The 19,099-nt window shown below is 39.8% G+C and overlaps 1 protein-coding gene across 1 annotated transcript in view; it reads right to left on the reverse strand.

Moving 5' to 3' along the window:
• Positions 1-10,392: 10,392 nt before the first annotated feature.
• The window catches only part of NGFR (nerve growth factor receptor), a 129,089-nt gene continuing 120,382 nt past the window's right edge, over positions 10,393-19,099 (reverse strand). Inside the window, exons 5-6 of the mRNA XM_040331145.1 lie at positions 17,337-17,485; positions 10,393-11,880 (exon numbers count right to left, since the gene is read on the reverse strand). Of these exons, the coding sequence (XP_040187079.1) occupies positions 11,582-11,880; positions 17,337-17,485 (448 nt within the window). The 3' untranslated portion in view covers positions 10,393-11,581. The remainder of the gene's footprint in view (positions 11,881-17,336; positions 17,486-19,099) is intronic.

The following is a 19,099-nucleotide window of genomic DNA, read 5'->3' on the forward strand; positions in this document are numbered from 1 at the left end:
TGGCACCTCAGATGTCTATATTTCCCATGTTGCTCAACTACACTGCAGAGTGCATGAGCATCATGGGAAATGTAGTTCCAAAACATCTGGGGTGCCAAGGTTTGCCATCACTGGTATAGAGGCATTACACTAACCACCAATTTAAGGGGGCACTAGAGTTTCCACTGGTTGCACTACTATTTTGGTCATTAATATGATTCATTTCAGTTCATGGTGATTACTGAAAATCATTAAAAGGGTACTTCTGACCACTAAATGTAATTGGGGCACTTTACTGAGCACCAATGTAAGACACTACCTGTCAACTGACCACCAATGTAAGACAGTACTTGTCTACTGACCACCAATGTAAGAGGGCAATATACTGACCACAATATAAAGTGTATTCTCTTCTCTTTGACCATCAATGTAAAAGCTTTCTTCCTTCTACTGACCACCAATAAAAGTGTACAACTTCCTTAAGGACCACTAATATAGGGGCGTTAATCTGACCACCAATGTAAAGGGATTTCCTCCCAATGATCAACAATGTAAAGGACAATATTTTGTTCTAGTAACAAAGGCACACACATATTTATAGACAGTACGCAGGCACTTGAAATATATATATATATATATATATATATATATATATATATATATATATATATATATATATATATATATATACAAAAGTTAGTACACCCTTCACATTTATGTAACTGTTTTATTATATCTCTTCATGTGATAACACCAAATTTAACACACCTGATCCCCATTCACACCTGAGGCCTTGAAACATTAACGAGTCACATGACACCAGGGAGGGAGAATGGCTAATTGGGCCCAATTTGGACATTTTTACTTAGAGGTGTACTCACTTTTGTTGCCAGCGGTTTAGACATTTTTTTTTTTAAATCCACTTTATTTTTATTGTTATTTTTCCTTTCTTATTTCATACCTAAATATGCCTATTCGGCATCCGTTGCATTTCAATTGACATACATTATACAACATTTTTACATTCCTATAATATTCCAATGTACGTCTCTATTTTTATATCCGTTGGGGGATGGGGCAGCCCTGCAAAAACGAAGCCATCTTCGAATCTACAGTCTTGGTTCTGGAGGAATATTACTCCCTATAAAACTCATAAAAGTCATCTAAGATGTCAGAGCTAAGAGTGTGCGTCTCCCCGGACTCCACTCGTATAGCCAAAATGTTCGAGGAAACCCTTTGCTCCCTGGCTACCAGTGCTAGGATGTGTCCCGTATTTTCCCCTTCCTCAAAGTGGCTCTGTTGGTGAAAATATCTCCTCTTCTCCGCTGCCGTCAGCAGCACCGAGTTGTACAAAGATTGCGGCTCAACCCAGGAATCCTGATTACTCTGAGAGGGATCTACTACCAGCGCTTGTTCTCTGGTTTTCATTTCATCCCGGACTTTATCCTCCCATTCCCTAGAGCGGGTCTTAATGCCCGATATGTAGACATTAATAATTGTGTGTTGAGCTCTTTTGAGGGGAGAGCAAATTTAAACTGTAAAGGCTCGTACACACGGTCGGACATCCAACAAAATTTCCCTTGGATTTTTGTCCTAATTGATTTGTCCGATCACACCCATAGCATACACACGCTCTGACTTTTTCGGCAACCAACGCGAACATAGTGACGTTTCAACGTACTGCCGAGCGTTTAAAAGAGGAAGTTCAATTCTCCGACGTCCCCCGTTGCGTTCCTTCAGCTACTCTATAGTTAGTTGACGTTTCGTGTGAGTGCTTTCTAGATTTCGAAAATTGCCGCGTCACGAATGTGCTTTTTCAAATACGAACGCTAGTTTTACTAGACAGAAGGCTTCCGGGTGCTCTTTACTTCTGAGCATGCGCATTTTTACTTTGTCCAAAAGTCCGATTGTTTTCTGTACACACGGTCGGACTTTGCACCATCGGACTTTTGTTGATGTAAAGTTGGTCCGTTCGCAGACCCTACTTTTTGTCCGATGAAAGCCAAAAAAGTTGGTCCGATGGAATGTACACACGGTTGGACAAATGCGAAAAGTTCCGGATTTTGAAGTTGGTTGGGCAAAAGTCCCACCGTGTGTACGGGGCTTTATACAAGCTGTACACTCACTACTTTACATTATAGCAAAGTGTAATTTCTTCAGTGTTGTCACATGAAAAGATAGAATAAAATATTTACAAAAATTACGTGAAATATATATGATAAAGTGTAGATACCAACACATGCTTACACAGACGTAGGCCATTGGTTGCAATAAAATAATAAATCAGTAAATAAACCAACCACGTCACTCATTAGTAACTATAATGTTTTTGTAATTGTCAGTCAAATTATTTTACACTGGGCGGGTTGTAGGGAAGGCAGAATCTAGGTTTATCACAGAATAAAACATCAAATATTTACAGTTTTAACAAAATGCAAAAACGGCAGAACAATTTAAAAAACAAAAAAGAAATAAAAAATTAACAAAAGAAAACAAAATCCAACATTTTTTATATTTTTATATACAAAAGTGCTCTAAAAAATTATTCTTTTAAAATAGCAAAAATGCTGCAATTAGAATATGTTACAGAAAAACAACATAGATAGTAAAACAAAGGCACATTTTTTTTAAATAATGGTAACTAGGCCTGCCACATGACCTCTGACCTTTCAGGTTGGGGGAAGGGGGTGACCTCTGGCTAAGTGCTTTAGCTTATAATGCTGACTTGTAACTTCAGGCAGATCGATCCACTGGAATTCTTCTTTGCCCGTTTTTTAATGAACTTTAAACATTACACCAGAAGCTGAGGATATCTGAGACATCTTTTTTCAGCCTTTGCTGAATAGCCTTGGCTTCAGAAGCATGAAACCCGACTCCTCAACTGCCTAATTGTCTGTTGTAACAGAATTATACATTTAAAGGGGCTGTCCTCCTTCATATAACTTTAATTTATTGGCTTGTTAGTGCCTTAAGGGAACATTTACTAAATGCATTGTTCTATCAGTTTTGTTTCCTTCTGTGCTTTTTATCCATGGATGGAAAAATGGTTATTACCTTTCTTGCCCTTGGGTACAACACACACAGCTCTGCTGTACACCATAGGATCAATTCACCAAGGTAACACTCCAGAATAGGGATATTGATATTTAAAAAAAGTGACCGTTCCAGAGTCTTTGAGATTCGAAAATTACAGTCCCCCGAACAATATAAAAGATTGTTATCCTTGACATTTTGGAGCACAAATTTCTTCTTTTTTTTTTTTACCCACAATGTCCTTCACAAAGAAAAGCTTTGAATCTGGCCTCACAAATTAAAGCTGTGAATCACTTGATGAATTGAGCCGTATGTGTTGTATATGGCAGCATTCGATTGTACAGCATCTACAAGTGCTTAAATCTAAAGCCTCGTACACACGGCCAAGGAACTCGATGGGCGAAACACATCGTTTTGCTCGTCGAGTTCCTTGTTAGGCTGTCGAGGATCTCGGCGAGCCAAATTTCTCCATTGCCGTCGAGGAAAAAGAAGACATGCTCTCTTTTTGGCTCGACGAGATCCTCGACAGTTTCCTCGTCGAAAAGTGTACACACGACCGGTTTCCTCGGCTAAAAAAAAAACCCAGCAAGTTTCTTGCTGGTTTTTGCCGAGAAACTCGGTCGTGTGTACGAGGCTTTACACTACTTGATGTTGTATAAACCATACGGAGAAGCACAACACGAATGAATAAAATAATAAACAGCAAAGTAATATGAAGGAGGAAGCCTCTAAAACAGGCAAGAAGGGAAACTTAAAGGGCCAGTCCATCCAAATCTCATTTTACAGTTATGAGTAGGTGTGGCAAAGCGGAGTAGTCAATATCTTGGTGACTTTAACTGTGAGATCTGTCTGATTATGTCCCCCAAGGCTAACTCTTCTGCAGCAGGAGAAGTTTTGCTCTTGTCTATAGGTTCTCCTTATTGTAAAGGGGGAATTAGGGGCATAGTCCTAACTTCCAGAGTCCCTGAGAAACTGATAACTTGGTAAGTTGGCCATACCCCTTACAATCCGATTTTACAATCTCTGTTTTATTTCCTTCAGATTTGCCTAAACTATGTAATATGTGGTTATACCTACACAATCCATTCCATTTATATTGGGCTAGGTAGGCCCTTGTACAATATAGTTGTTGCTAGATCGAAATGGGGTTTGTACCATCAGACTATAATTTGTGTGTCTAGCTTTAAAGTGATGGCCATCAACCATCAACAACTGAAAAACTGTTGGTTGGATTGACCCTTTAAATAATACATTCCCATATCAGTTTATAAGCACGTTAACATCGCGGCTGATAGCCACCAACAAGCGCTGTTGTTGGAACCAGAGGATAGTTGTCAGGAACTATATGGGTTATAGGAGACTGAATGCCAGAGACAGAAGTCAGGGAGGAAGGATTATACAAATCATTATTATGGCTTTTGTTAGGCATTGCCTATTTTAATTTCCATATACCTGTTAGTGTTCAGTTATCTTACATTAACTGGCGATCGGTTAACACCACAGTGTTTTGGTATTTATTGCCCACCATACTTGGTCTTTTAAAGGATAACACAGTAAAACATAATGAAGAAAGATCACTGGGCTTACCCAATAAGAGTAAAAGGAGTGGGGTGGTATAGCCAATGGCAAGCTAGCAGCCAATCATAAATTCGCTTTCAGCAGCTTAGATAGGACTGGTTTGTGAAAGCTAATTTTTGATTGCTGGTTGCGCCTAAAGGGCTGGACACATGGGTGGAATATCGGGCGGCATCAGCCGGTTCAACAGAAACCGGCCGACATTTGACCCATGTGTACTGCAGCAAGTCCAACAGAAGCTGACCAAATGTCTGGCTTCTGTCAAATGGGCATGACCAGGGGCATCCAATCAGCACACTCAGCCAATGGCTGAGAGCACTGACCAGTGTGTTCTGGTGAGGGAGCAGCCCCCCTGTCAGAAAACAATAGCTCAGCAGGGAGATTACTACACTAACATTGGATTGTTAGTACAGGATCTCCTCCCAAGCTCTTCAGTTTTTTGTTTTGTTTAGCCCACTGGGTTGAATGAAAAAAACTCAGTGTGTACTGGGCTTTACATTACTCATTACATAAACCGTATGATCCAAAAAAATAAATAGAGATGTCCACAGTCGGATGACAGAGTCCCAAAAATTGTGAGCTAGTCCCTTTTATTATTCCTAAACAAACAGAGGGATACTTGATTCAGTTGAACAAGTGTCTGATTTGACAAAGCCAAAGCAAAGGTAGGACTGGTGCCCAGTTTTATCCTTTCAATGAAACTACAGGGGTGAATTTACAAAAACTGGAAGCAACCAGGTTTATTCTTTCAAATATTGCCAAGATTCTGACTACTGACGGGCACAGTTCTAGTCTTTTTAGCTCCTGTTTAGTAAATCTGTCCAAAGAAACAAATTAATTGCTTTTGGCAAAACAAATGATTTTGCTCTTATCTCCATCCTTTCAAGTTTCACAAAACTTTCCATTTCAATTGAGATTAGCATAACCTGATCATTTTGCAACCTCTAATTTACAAATGTTGAGACTTTTTTTCTAACATTTAAATCCTTGGAAATGAAGGGGTCAAACAGAATCTTAGTTCCACATAATATCTGAAAAAGATTTCAACACAGTCTATGCAAACATGGGTACCTTATATTCCCAAATGGGTCTAATTATTAAGAAAATGGAGAAAAGAATATGCTGCACACAGCGACCAGTTAAATTCCTTGTTTCATCTTCATAAGAACCTATTGGTCACCAGCCAATGCTTTTGTACTTATTTTATAAATGGCTCTCCATGTGCCACAAACATCTATATTTAAAGAAACTACTACCCTGTTCTGCCTTGTTGGTACCCAAAAAATCCCAAGCCACTCCCAAAAGTTTACCAAAACCACTTCAGGCTTCAAGAACTTGGACTAAATTCAGGACAATTGTCAAGCATGAAGGTAAACTGATCAAAGTCCTGGGCAGTTCTGAGGATATTAATGAAATAATGCATCAACAGAGGTGACCTTTATTAACCTTGTATTAAAATAATCAGCATATCCCAAAATACGGGAGAGTATACACCCTATGAATGGGACTAGCCTGCAAGCACCCCGCAACCGTGTGTGATCCAAACACTGACCGATCTTCAGAGACCAAAGATAAGCTCAAGTTGGCACAAATGAGTACGAAAGGTTAAAACTCCAAATGGCATCTCATTCACTTATGAGAACATTTGATGTTCACGCACCAGAACCAAGAGAGTGGCTTGGGAGGTCAGAGTGGGTAGGACCAAGTGTGACTTTACAGGAAATGCCAACATTAGTATAGATCTTCATCTGTCTGTATCTCTGGGTCCACTGACAATTTTTACTTTTTTTTTTCATTTAAGGTGACTAATGCTTTTTTATTGTATGCTCAGTGTGATACCCACTGGTCTACATAAACTGATTATTCTGTTAGTGAAAACTGATGCTGTGGTTTATAAACAAGAACAAAAGCAGTAAATATAATTGGTTGCTGTGGACAACACCTCCATTTTGTACCATCAGTTTTTCATATACTTGTCCTTTTTCCTGGGCTTCATTTAAGTAACAAGACTATACAATATAACAGAAGGACTGCTCACCAGTATCAGGTCAACTCTTATGTATGGATAATGATATACCTGTCCATTTTATCCCTGAGTGTGTCACAGGCTGGAGGTAAGTAAGATGGCTGTCTATTGTATCAATTTGTAGACATGGCAGTACAAGGGTTAGGTAATGTGGCAAAACTAAGTAGGTTGAGTTGAGTTGAGAGGTATCTTAATATAGCACGGTCTTACCCCAAAGGGTCCCGATGCACTGCAAAAGGTTTATGGTGTTTAGATGTATTTCTAGATTATACTGTATATGCAAAGGTAGTATACTAACATGGTTGAAGCAGCTGACAAATTGAACATGGAGCAATAAGCAATAATATAGCCTTCATGGTTATAGTTTTGGTTCTGTGCTTCAAGGTACTGTCCCATGCTTGTGCACTTCCCTCTGTGTTATAGCAGGATAAGAGTACCTGTTTAAACTATAGATAGTGCCACAGTTGTGTCAATAATGTCTTGTGACCACCACACAAATACTTGACTTCAGGGCTAGGCTAGCTAACCAGAGACTTGTACTAACACAAATACTTGATTTTATGGCTAGGCTAGCTAACCAAAGACTTGTACTAACACAAATACATGATTTTACGGCTAGGCTAGCTAACCAAAGGCTTGTACTAACAATGTTGAGGTGGTGGGCCTTTTGTAGCTGAGACTTTAGTAGTGATAATATAATCCCTTAAAAGGGACTCATATGGTTGATTTGCTAAAGGAGCAGAGAAGGTTCACTTAGCAATATAGTGAAATGTTGACAACATACCCAATCATGTGCAGAGCATATTTTAATAAACAGGTTTGCTTGAACATGATTGGATGATTGCACCTAATGCCAGCTTACTAAATTAAAAAAAATAGTCATATTGCAAAGTGAAAATGTTTTACTCTTTTAGTGAATCATTTTCATAACTATATAATGCTTGCATGGTCTCTATCTGAGACTACTTCAGTCTTCAAAATGGCTACCACACCTCTAAAATGTAATATATGTACAGCACAACCTTCAAGCTTGGTCTTTTAGGCATGTTAGACCAGAACAAGGCCATTTTTTTTACATTTGTTGCTACAATGTTTATTATAGGTATGAGCAAAGAGAAGAAGATATAAGGGAAACCTACACCCTTCCAAGTGTCACCTTCCAATGGCTAAGAATTGCTCAATACAAACTTCTGCACAAGGATGCTCATCCGATTATATTGGTGAGTAAGCTACAAGGTCTACCTGTACAATGCCATATTCAAACCTAAGTCTGCAATTCAATATGTAGCCAACCTGTTTAACCTGCATTGATAGTTATCACTTTTGCTGTAACCATTGTGATTGTCTGTGCACCTTAACAAGAAGAATAATAGCGTGGTGGAACATTTGCCAGTAAAACAAGATTACCTACTAAAAATTCATATTTTCTTTTATCAACAGATGTATGTTTGTTTCTTGCTTTGGTTAATGATGTATAATAGGTCCACTTTAAAGCATAACTATTTTTCTGACCATAAGGCTAGAGAGCAAAAGTATTCAGCTTTCTAATTAATAGACTTGACCTATCTTCTTCCCTTATGCTTATGGAGGCTCATAGAGGCTCCACTGAACCCATGGTAAGTGTTCACATTTTGTGGTTAGCACACCTGTCTTATGCCGCATACACACGATAGGTTAAACCGATGAGAATGGTCTGATGGACCGTTTTCATTGGTCAAAACCGATCGTGTGTGGGCGCCATCGGTTAGTTAACCATCGGTTGAAAAAAAAGCCAACTTGTTTTAAAATTTACCGATGGATTCCTAACCGATGGGAAAAAAACGATCGTTAGTAGGCACAACCATCGGTTAAAAATCGGTTAAAAATCCATGCATGCTCAGAATCAAGTCGACGCATGCTTGGAAGCATTAAACTTAGTTTTTTTCAGCACGTCGTTGTGTTTTATGTCACCGCGTTCTGACACAATCGTTTTTTTAACCGATGGTGTGTAGGCGTGACGGACCATTAGTCAGCTTCATCGGTTAATCGCTGAAAACGGTCCATCGGTCCGTTCTCATCGGATGGACTGATCATGTGTACTCGGCATTACAGCTCTTGATCCTATAAGTTCTCTGCATACATTTGCTGTACTCTGCCCATCCTTGGAAAATAAGATTTGCTTACTCAATCCTTCCCTGTGCTGCTAGATTATTTCTAGTGTTTACCAGGGGAATGGAGATCAGTAACTGCTTTTACTCTCCCCTAGACCTAAAGGAGTAGTTCACCCTTTCAGTGTGGGTGCAGCCTTATGGTTAGGAGGAATATTCAGAATTCCCAGCATTGGGCTTGGAAGTGAACCTGCGAAGGGCAAAACAACAGGTTCACTTTAAAGCTGGTCCCTGATACACCTAATACTTTGCAGAGAGCAAAGAAAAGGAAGCACAGTGTAAGTCAATTCTAGTTAGAGCTTACACAAAGCTAAAATCTATCTACCCATCCCCATGTAGCAGGGCTGGGCCCAGCACCAGCGCTGTCAAATGGGAGGAAAGGGGCAGAGACACATGCTCCTCCATACCTGGGAATACAAGTATGCCAAGCAACCAGACTAGAAATTTGACATTGGATGCACAGGATACTTCAAAAGCCTAAACAGGCCAAACTAGTAAAAAGCAAAGTCCATCTTTTCACCTGATTATGTAAAAATGCATGTTCTGCCAAAGAGATGGAGTTATATATGAGATTTTGAACCATTTGATATATATGTCTATCACCAGTAGTGATAACATGCAATGGTAGTTCATTTGTCATCTGTAATGCCGCGTACACACGATCGGTTCATCTGATGAAAACTGTGTGGTGGACCGTTTTCATCAGACGAACCGATCGTGTGTGGGCCCCATCAGTTTTTTTCCCATCGGTGAAAAAACTTAGAACCTGTTTTAAAATTATCTGATGGTTAAAAAACCGATAGAAAAAAATCGTCTGTGGGGAAATCATGGTGTGTAGGCAAGACTGATGAAAGTCAGCTTCATCGGATATCTGATGAAAAAATCCATCAGACCATTTTCATCTGATGAACCGATCGTGTGTACAGGGCATAAGAGTATAAGGTGGCCTGTGACAAGAGGTGACATCTGGATTGTATTATACAACTGATGCAATGAATGTCTTGCTGAAGCCAAAGACATATAGTTATAATGTCTACCCATTGCGTACATCTAAACCATTGACGGCACAGTACTGCAGTTTTAAATGCCTAGCAGCCAATCAGAAATCAACTTTGCTTTGTCTGACCACTCTAAAACTTATTTATATTGGTTATTATATTAAATTAAATATTATTCCAATATGCAGTGTTACAGAAAAGACGTGTAATAGTGGAGACATTTGCTGCATTAACATTGTTTTTTGTAACCTAAAATTTAAAAACAAAGCATCGACCTTACTAAGGGACTGGATCAATCTTCTTTTGTCAATAGGAATAGCAATATTAGCCTACAGCAAGTTGTTGGAGATTATAAAAAGGTCAATGCAGGTCTGATGGACCCCTCATTGAACTGTGAATGATCTAATGCCACGTACACACAATCTGGCTTTTTCCTGGCCAAATCACAATGGAATTCCATCGGAAAAAAATAGAACATGTTCTATATCTAAACTCCGATGGAATTCATCGGAATTTCCAATGAAAAAACTCTGATGGGGCTACACACGATTGTGTGTACTGGGCATTAGAAGAGTCTCAAACCTATGTCAATTAATTTGCCAATTGACACAAACCCAAACGTATCTTTTTTAAAATATTTTACAAACCTTTTATTAAAGGTACTAAGCTATGTTTTTCACAATTACCAGTTTTATATAATGGATTATTGGTGCAAATTCATGACTTCCCTTGATTTGTAAAACAACCTCACCCACTATGACCATCTCTATGGTTGGAAGTGCTTTTATAAGAGGTGGAAGCTGTTATCACAGCTTCATGTAACAGTTCAGCTAACAGTTATAAACTCTAATACTGTTAATCCTGAGGAACACAAAACATGAGCGAGTCAGCAGATTATTTATCCTCACAGAAGGATGAAAACTTTCCATACTCAGGAGGTCATTGTGAAAAAGGAGGAAAGGGGGGATAGAGCAGGTTATATGTCACAAGCTGGACACAACACGGACCTAGAGGTGTGTTTTGACATGGTCTGCTGTAAATCTTAAGGCTAAACCATTGGATACTTGTTTTAATCTTTTATATGGTTATAGAAGAACGAAAGCTAGGTTCTGATTGCTCCTAAGGCATTAATACTAAGGATCCTAAAGCACTAACACTAGATATCAATAATGTCGTAGATGTAGACAATGGGTACATTTAAGACGGTCTCTGGATCATTAAGCTGCATTACCTGAATGAATTATTAACACTCTAGAATTCGGACACAATCTTTGTGCAGCATAAGGTGCTGTATTTCTAAGTGCGTCTGTAAAATAACCTTCTGAATCTAGAGCCACAATAACCCTCTACTGCACAAAGCCCTCAAATTCCCTTAAAAAGATCCTAGAGGGTTGCAGCCCCTAGGGTTTTTTGGTGGGCGTGGGGCAGCGGGAGGGGGTCACCAGTCAAGGCCTATAAAAAAAAAAAACATAAAACCTAGAAGATTTAAAAAGACCGAAGAAAGAGGGAGGTGGGTGCACCTTAGAATTCTCAAAACAATGTCTGATCATCCACAGCTTGCAACTCCTTATCTTAAAGTCTTAGGTCCATCACAGTGAGAAACCTGGAGATGCAGGACATGAGAGGTCCATAGAGAAGATTACACACCACAATACTGAAAATAATGCTTCAGTGCAGACGGATTGTCCGTTAATACTGGGTATAAAGGGAGGTTGGGGGATTTTGGGGGGCAAAGGGGAAAACTTTCCTTCACATCTCGTGCGGGATGCTCTATTGAGAAATATCAATATGAAACATCTTCCTTCTGTCCTACTATGTCTCGGTTACACTGGCGAGGTAGCAGTGGAGTCGCTGTACAAGCTCTGGGCGATGTCCTCCCTCTGGATTTTGCGGAGAGCTGAGTAGAGGGACTCGGTGGTGGCGCTGTCCTTGCTGGACCAGTCAGAAAGCAGCGCTCGTACTGGGAACTCATCTTGTGTGAAGGTGTCTATTAGTTCATCTTGGTAGCCAAGTTCTCCAGCTAAGTTTTTCCATGTCTGCTCCAAGGAGCTGGTCAGGAGTTTCTCCACCTCTTCCTGTTTGTGTGGTGCGAGGCTGTTGTAAAGGTGAAGGTCATTTTTGCCTACAGAACAAATCAGATAATTACTACACATTATACACTGTAGCAACCTTAGTATCAATATATTCCCAACTAAGTTTTTTTTTAAGAAAAGTAAAGGGTTAGAACCTCTGTGAGAATTTTATTACTGGAAAATGTAACATTTTCCCTTATTTCATGATGAGAGAAAGCACAAGGCCATGAGCACTCCTCTTTAAGGCCTCGTACACACGACAGAGATTCTCGGCAGAATTCACCGAGAAACTCGGTCAAAACCCGGATTCTGCCGAGAATCTCTGTCGTCTGTACAGTTTTGGCTCGATGGAGCCGCCGAGGAACTCGACGAGAAAATAGAGAACATGTTCTCTATTTTCTCGTTGTCCTCGTTCTTCTATGGGAGAAGCCGGCCCGCCGAGCTCCTCGGCGGCTTCATCCCAAAACTCGACGAGGAACTCGACGTGCCAAGCACGTCGAGTTCCTCTGTCGTGTGTACGGGGCCTAAGAGTGTCAATGCCTTTATCCAAGAGGATTATCAGTGTATTAATCAGCCCTGAAGAAGAGGATGCAGATCCCTGAAATGCATTGGCATCCATTTTGAATCTTTTATTAATATTTTTGATCCATTTCTTGATTCCTCTGGATTCCTTAGGTATCCTTTGAATAGAGGCATTTTCCCAAGGGTTATAGTGGGACACTTGTGGCCTTGTACTTTCTTATATCTAGGAAATTGATTGCTGTCAGTATCCCCTTTTGTGCCCAGAGTTATAACTGGAAATAAGTGAAAATCTCCTTAAAATTGAGAAAAAAAATCTTGCTTTTGACAAGGGTCTCAACTGAAAGATATCCCCTCTACCCCTCCCCCCTAACTTCCTCTTCCAATGACAATTGTGACTAGGACAAAACATTTTTTGTAGAACTTGCTAAACTAAGTATGAAAATAGTTAAGTTGGCCCTCCCAAATGGGTATAAAAATGATTATTAAACCATTTGTAGCTTGTTTGCAAATATATCACTAAGAACAAGGTTCTGAAAGCAAATACCTGTTGCAAAAGCAGAATTAATATTAAAATCAATTTATTTAAAGCTATTCTACAGCCTTCCCTTTAGACTTGCACAGTTGTACAGGCTCCTCTCCTGTACTGAAATAGCTTACTCTGATTTCACTGTGGCAAGGATTCTAACATATTTTGTATCAGATACCTACTTTTTTTTTTTTTTGCTCTGAAGCAATAGGGGTTTGTTTCACAATGTCCTTTGCAGACTAATTCTGAATAGTAGGGTCTGATTCCCATTGCAGAGGATGCCTAATATTAGACTTGTATCTTAGTACAGACTTGACTGAGGAAACTGGGAAAATCAGTGAGCCAAATCATACAGGCAGGAAATTACATTTCTGGGGCATTCTGGCACCAATGATGTACAGAACTACATTTAAGTTGGCATACTGCAATGAATTGTACTGAAAATTATAGCAGCTGCAAATTGAAAAGAAAATGTTTAATAGCATTAGATTGCAATATATCATATCTGGCAATTGAATATGCTATATTGTTTTATATGCTATATATTTAGTGGAGTCATCCTTTAAGGATAAAGGGTATAGCTTTTTGAGAAATTATACTGAACACAGTGACATTCTAGGAATTTATTCAGAGTTGTAAAGTTAATAAAAGGTCTACTTTAATAAGGTAAGTGATAAGAGAAGAATTATTTTAAACAAACAGAACCACAGTACGTGATTAATATTATTCAGTGACCAGTGAAAAAAAACGTAAAAGAAAACTTTGGCACAAATGAGTCTTAACGTTCTCTGACACCTCCGAAGTTAATATGTTTTTATGATTCCAGCCAGCAATATGCATGGTTCAAGTCTTCACTCATGGTGTATGTCAAGGTGGTCCTAACTACAGGGAGCGTGATATATTGTTGAATTTTATTTGCAAGGTCCCACTCACAGGGTAGGCTTTATTTAGGAACAATCCCATGAGTCGGACATGTGTGATGTGTTAAAGGAATAGAAGACTCAATAACACTGAACATGTTATCCATAAAAAAACAATTTGTATGTTCCTGGATTTTTAAGAGACATCAAATATTGATATAATTGCAAATAAATTAAGATATAAAATGTATATAAAGTTTTGGATAGAGTAGGGAATTGCTAAAACCCATGTCAGCTTTTATTTTGCCAAATATATCCCAATTGGGAGGTTGACCTTCACAACAGGAAGGGAGAGGAAATCAATCCAAAATAAAGCTGGCCATATATCAGTAGAATTTTGGTTGAACTTTAATAAGAAAATTCTGAAAAATTGTACATCAGAGAATTTGACCTTGCCATCAATAAGTCAACACATTTTGTTCGAAAGCCCCCTAAAACTTAGTTGAGACCTGCTACTTGAATAGATTCCCAGTTTCGAATAGAGTAGGAAATAGCTAGAACCCATGTTAGATTTTATTTTGCTAGATATGTCCCATTGGGGGGACTGCGCCATCACAACGAGAAGGAAGATAAAATCATACAAAATAATGCTGGCCATATAACAGTAGAATTTAGTTCAAACATTCCTAAAAAAATATATAATTTGTCAGAGCATCTGACGAGTCAACTTAGGCCTCGTACACACGATAGGTTAACCAGAGGACAACGGCCTGAAGGACCGTTTTCATTGGTCAAAACCGATTGTGTGTGGGTCCCATAGGTTATTTAACCATAGGTTAAAAAAAAGCCAACTTGCTTTAAAATTAACCTATGGATTTCTAACCGATAGGTCAAAACCGAACGTTAGTAGGCACGACCATCGGTTAAAAATCCATGCATGCTCAGAATCAAGTCGACGCATGCTTGGAAGCATTGAACATCGTTTTTTTAGCACGTCGTTATGTTTTACATTACCGCGTTCTGACATGATCGGTTATTTAACCTATGGTGTGTAGGCGTGACGGACCATCAGTCAGCTTCATCGGTAAACCTATGACAATGGTCCTTCAGACCGTTGTCCTCTGGTTAACCTATCGTGTGTACGAGGCCTAAGTTCATTCAAATGCACTTGACTAGAATGTAATTCTAGACGTAGTAAACAGCTTTCTTTTGGGCCTCGAACATGTGCTTTTCAATATGTACAATTTTTCCTGAATGAAAATCACATTCACAGTTAGAATTTTAAATTTGTTTGAAAAAAAAAAATTCCATCCTGCTTCTTCGAATTTTTTTGTTACTATAGTCGTAAATCATCGTTGATTTGATTCCACTAAGCATTAAAAATTAAACAAGCGTTCCAAAAAAAATTCAAACAAAAGTCTACGGATGTAAGGCCAGCTTAAAATAGAAATCCATTTTGGATAAAGTAAGGATAGGGTAAGGGCTTGTCCTTATAGTTGAACTACATTTTTATTTTTCCCCAAACGCTCCCCTTTCAGCTGCAGAGGCAGCGGCCATGGGTGTAAACATGCTGCAGCCATGATGCTTTGCTTCACAGGCAGGAATTATACCCCCTGACGCTTTTGGTGGGTGTAGTGGCCACTGTGTGGGACCCGTTCAAGTCAATGGGCCACTCTGCAAGAGCCTTTACTTATAGGGCATTTACAGAGAAAAGTATGTGTAAATCAACACATAGGGAGTGTTGTAACGCCCTCTGGTCTTTCTTGGATCTGTGTCATATTAGGGCAATGGTCATCAACCCAGTCCTCAGGGCCCAGATTGTATGTATTACTTTGAGGAGATACAGACTAGAATACTGCAATCACGGAGCAGAAAATGATATCACCTGTGATGTATTTTAGCTATGTTACAAACCTGGCCTGTTAGTGGGCCCCAAGGGCAGGGTTGATGACCACTGTATTAGGGAAATTTCCCTACACTTCCTGTGCCATAGCCAAAACAGTAAGTGGGAGGAAAATTCTTAAAAGTAAGGGAAATCCCTGGTTGTCACTGGGGTCACCTAGTTTACCCATTGAAATATTTCCCCTCTATTCCTGTTCTGGTTACAACCCAAATTTTTAGATTTTCTTGAATCTCCCGAACGGGGGCACAGCCAGAAAAAAAAACCTAACAGGTGTTTCGAATCCCTCTCCACTCTATCCAAAATTAAAAACATTTTGCCTTCAGTTAACCTTTTTCAGGAAATCCTGAGTTGTTACTGGCTCATCCACCTTACCAACCACTCAGTGACTGCTACTTCTCTCTGTCAATCACTCCACTGGCTTCTTCTTACCCAACAAATTAAATTCAAAATACTATCAACAACTTACACAGCCATCTACAACTCGGCCCCCAGCTACATCACTAGCCTAGTCTCAACACACCAAACTAATCGTTCTCTTCTTTCCCCCCAAGACCTCCTGCTCTCTAGCTCCCTCATCACTCCCTCCCATTCTCACATCCATGACTTTTCCTGAGCCTCTCTCATTCTAAGGAACTCCATACCCCAATCTGTCTGGCTGTCTCTACTCTGCTTTTTGGAAGATCCCTGAAACCCCTTCCCTTCAGCTTTAGAGGAGCCTATTCTGCCCCGTCTAGCAACTGTACTTTAATCTTTCCCATCAGCTCACCCCCCACAGCTATTACCTTTTGTATCACTTGACCCTCCCTCCTAGAGTGACGTCATTGCGGCTCCGGCCAATCACAGCATTGGAGCCCATGAACTCGGAAATAACTGCGGGAGACATGTCGCCGGTCACAGCGGTGTGCGGAGACCGATGTAACAGCGTTGATCTAAGGTTAGTATTTCATAATGAGCTAGTGTGCGATGCATACTAGCTCATTATGCCTTTGTCTTGCAGTTTTTTTTTTTTTTTAAGTTTACAACCACTTTAAAGACATCCCCTCTATTCTTGTTCCAGTGACAATTTAACATTTTAGAATTCCTAAAACATTTGGTTGACTTTGGTACTTTCTGAATCACTGATCCACATGTAGCAAATAAATTATGAGTCGGCTTCTGCTACCTGTTCTCAGTCAGTAGCTCAGAATAATGGTCAGGTAACTATAATTTCTAAAGAACAAGCCCAGCAATGGCAAACGTTGTATTTTTCCCTCAATAACTATAATGAGGTCCATTTTATTTTTACATTGAATAAATAGGTTTGAAACTTTTTGTTTTACTATTAAAATGAAATTGCATTTGGCAAATAATCAATTGGTGCTGGTTGTAACCGACACTAGGATTTGTGTATCATAGAGTATTATATTTTTTCTAAAGAAATATCACTGCAGCAGATGTTTACTTTCATGCCATCTCTCTCTAATTGAATAATGTGGCCCATCTGGACAGTGCAGGCAGGGAGGGAGAGGAGATGACTCACTGCTTTGACTCAATTAGTTGTTTTTAAATTTTGGCTTTGGCTATTTGGCTCTGAAATTGACAGGATTTCGTTTTTTATTTTTTGGTGAGCTTGGCAAACATAAAAAGGAACCCTTTATGTAAAGGAAAACGTAATACTGACATTAGCAGGACGAGTGATGCCATTGCCTTACATACCTTGCATATGTCCTGCGGGTTGCTCGGCAGTACTGTCGCTATTGACAGAGATCCCACTGTCACTGTGTAGTTTCTCCCCCTCGGGGGACGGAGTTTGGTTCACTGTGTGGCTATTTCCTCCTTGCTTGTTCTTCTTACAGCTGTTCCACCTACATGAAGATGAGATAGCGAATGATCACACACTTTCTACCTAAACGTCACACAGCTCGCTCATATTTACTAATGAGTTTTAAAGTGATGGAGAAAAAAAAAAAAAAAAAAAGAAAACACAAAAATACAATCCATGTTATTACACAGTGAACCTTCTCATGTAATTCCAACATACTATTACACACAAATCAATTTATTTGGAATTACGTAAGAGTCGAAATTACTGAAGTAGACCTCAAGGAAGGAACTGACTTTCACAAGCTGACCAAATAATTCCAAATAATTCCCATGAGGTAATGTCACTTAGCAATCCTACCACTGACAGCAACCTACAAGCTACTAATGGAGCACTCATCTGCTGCTACAGTTTTACTTCCTCGCTGGCCAAAAAAGCAAGATATGTTAATGCTCCCTCCCAGGCAAGCAAGATTTTGCAGCATATTTATTTAGTGATCCTGTAGCTGGCAGGGTGCTGGCAGCACCAAGGTCACTAGTTTGACATTGCCTCTATAAGAACAAATGGATCTCAGAATTCGATTTTTTTATGGGTTACTAAAGTTATCACTGGGCACCAAATCAGCAGCTTTCCACAAAATGGGAACTTCCCTCAAGATCAGGGAAAGAAACCAGAGTTGAGATTCCACATACGTACAATCCAATGAGAGCACCAAATAAACATCAAAGAATCCATAGTTTTCAATGATAAAATTGATTCATAGCAGGAAAAATCAATAGTGTTTCATAGGCCAAATATACTCCCTCTTCATCAGGGTTTCAAAACAAGTATACATACACAAAGTTACCAAAAGTATTGGGACACATGCATTTACACACACGTGAACTTTAGTGGCATCCCAGTCTAAAGCCCTGTACACACGGGCAAGAATCTCATCAGGAAAAAACTGTAATTTTTCCTGACGAGATTCTTGTCAAGAATCTCTTGCCGCCCAAGTGTACAGACTCTCCTTTCAAAAGAACCGTGGTTCTTTTGAAAGGCAATAACGCGGTGACGTCATCGCGTATGACGAGCATGCGCTTGTGACATTCTATGCCGTCGCCGCCATCTTGCTGCACCCTATCTATGCCTAGGAAGCTATCACGCATGCGTCAAAGTCATTTCGAGCATGTGCGGGTTTCCACGGCGACCACGTAAGTATACACACTTTCGGGTTTCTCGGCAAGAAAACTGCCGAGAATCTCACGACGAGAAAATAGAGAACGGCCCGGATTCACAAAGCACTTACGCCGACGTATCTCGAGATACGCCGCGTGAGTATAAATATGCGCCGTCGTATCTATGCGCCGGACTTTGAACCCAAGATACGGCTGAAAATAGGCTTCATCCGACTGACGGAACTTTCCTACACCGGTGTATCGTGGGCGCATATTTACGATGGACGTATCTGGCGCACCCGTTGATTTTCTATTCACATATGCAAATGAGGGAGATACGCCGATTCACGAACGTACGTCCGTCCGACGCAGTGCGTGTAAAGTCCTGCGTCCGGCGTAAAGTTATGCCCCATAAAGCAGGTGTAAGTCAGCAGCATCCATGCAAATGGCTGCACCAGGGAACACAAGCCAAAGTATTTTACGTAGTTTACGTAGGACGT

Source organism: Rana temporaria, chromosome 12 (genome assembly GCF_905171775.1).
Source record: "Rana temporaria chromosome 12, aRanTem1.1, whole genome shotgun sequence".
In the NCBI taxonomy this organism is placed as follows: Eukaryota; Metazoa; Chordata; class Amphibia; order Anura; family Ranidae; genus Rana; species Rana temporaria.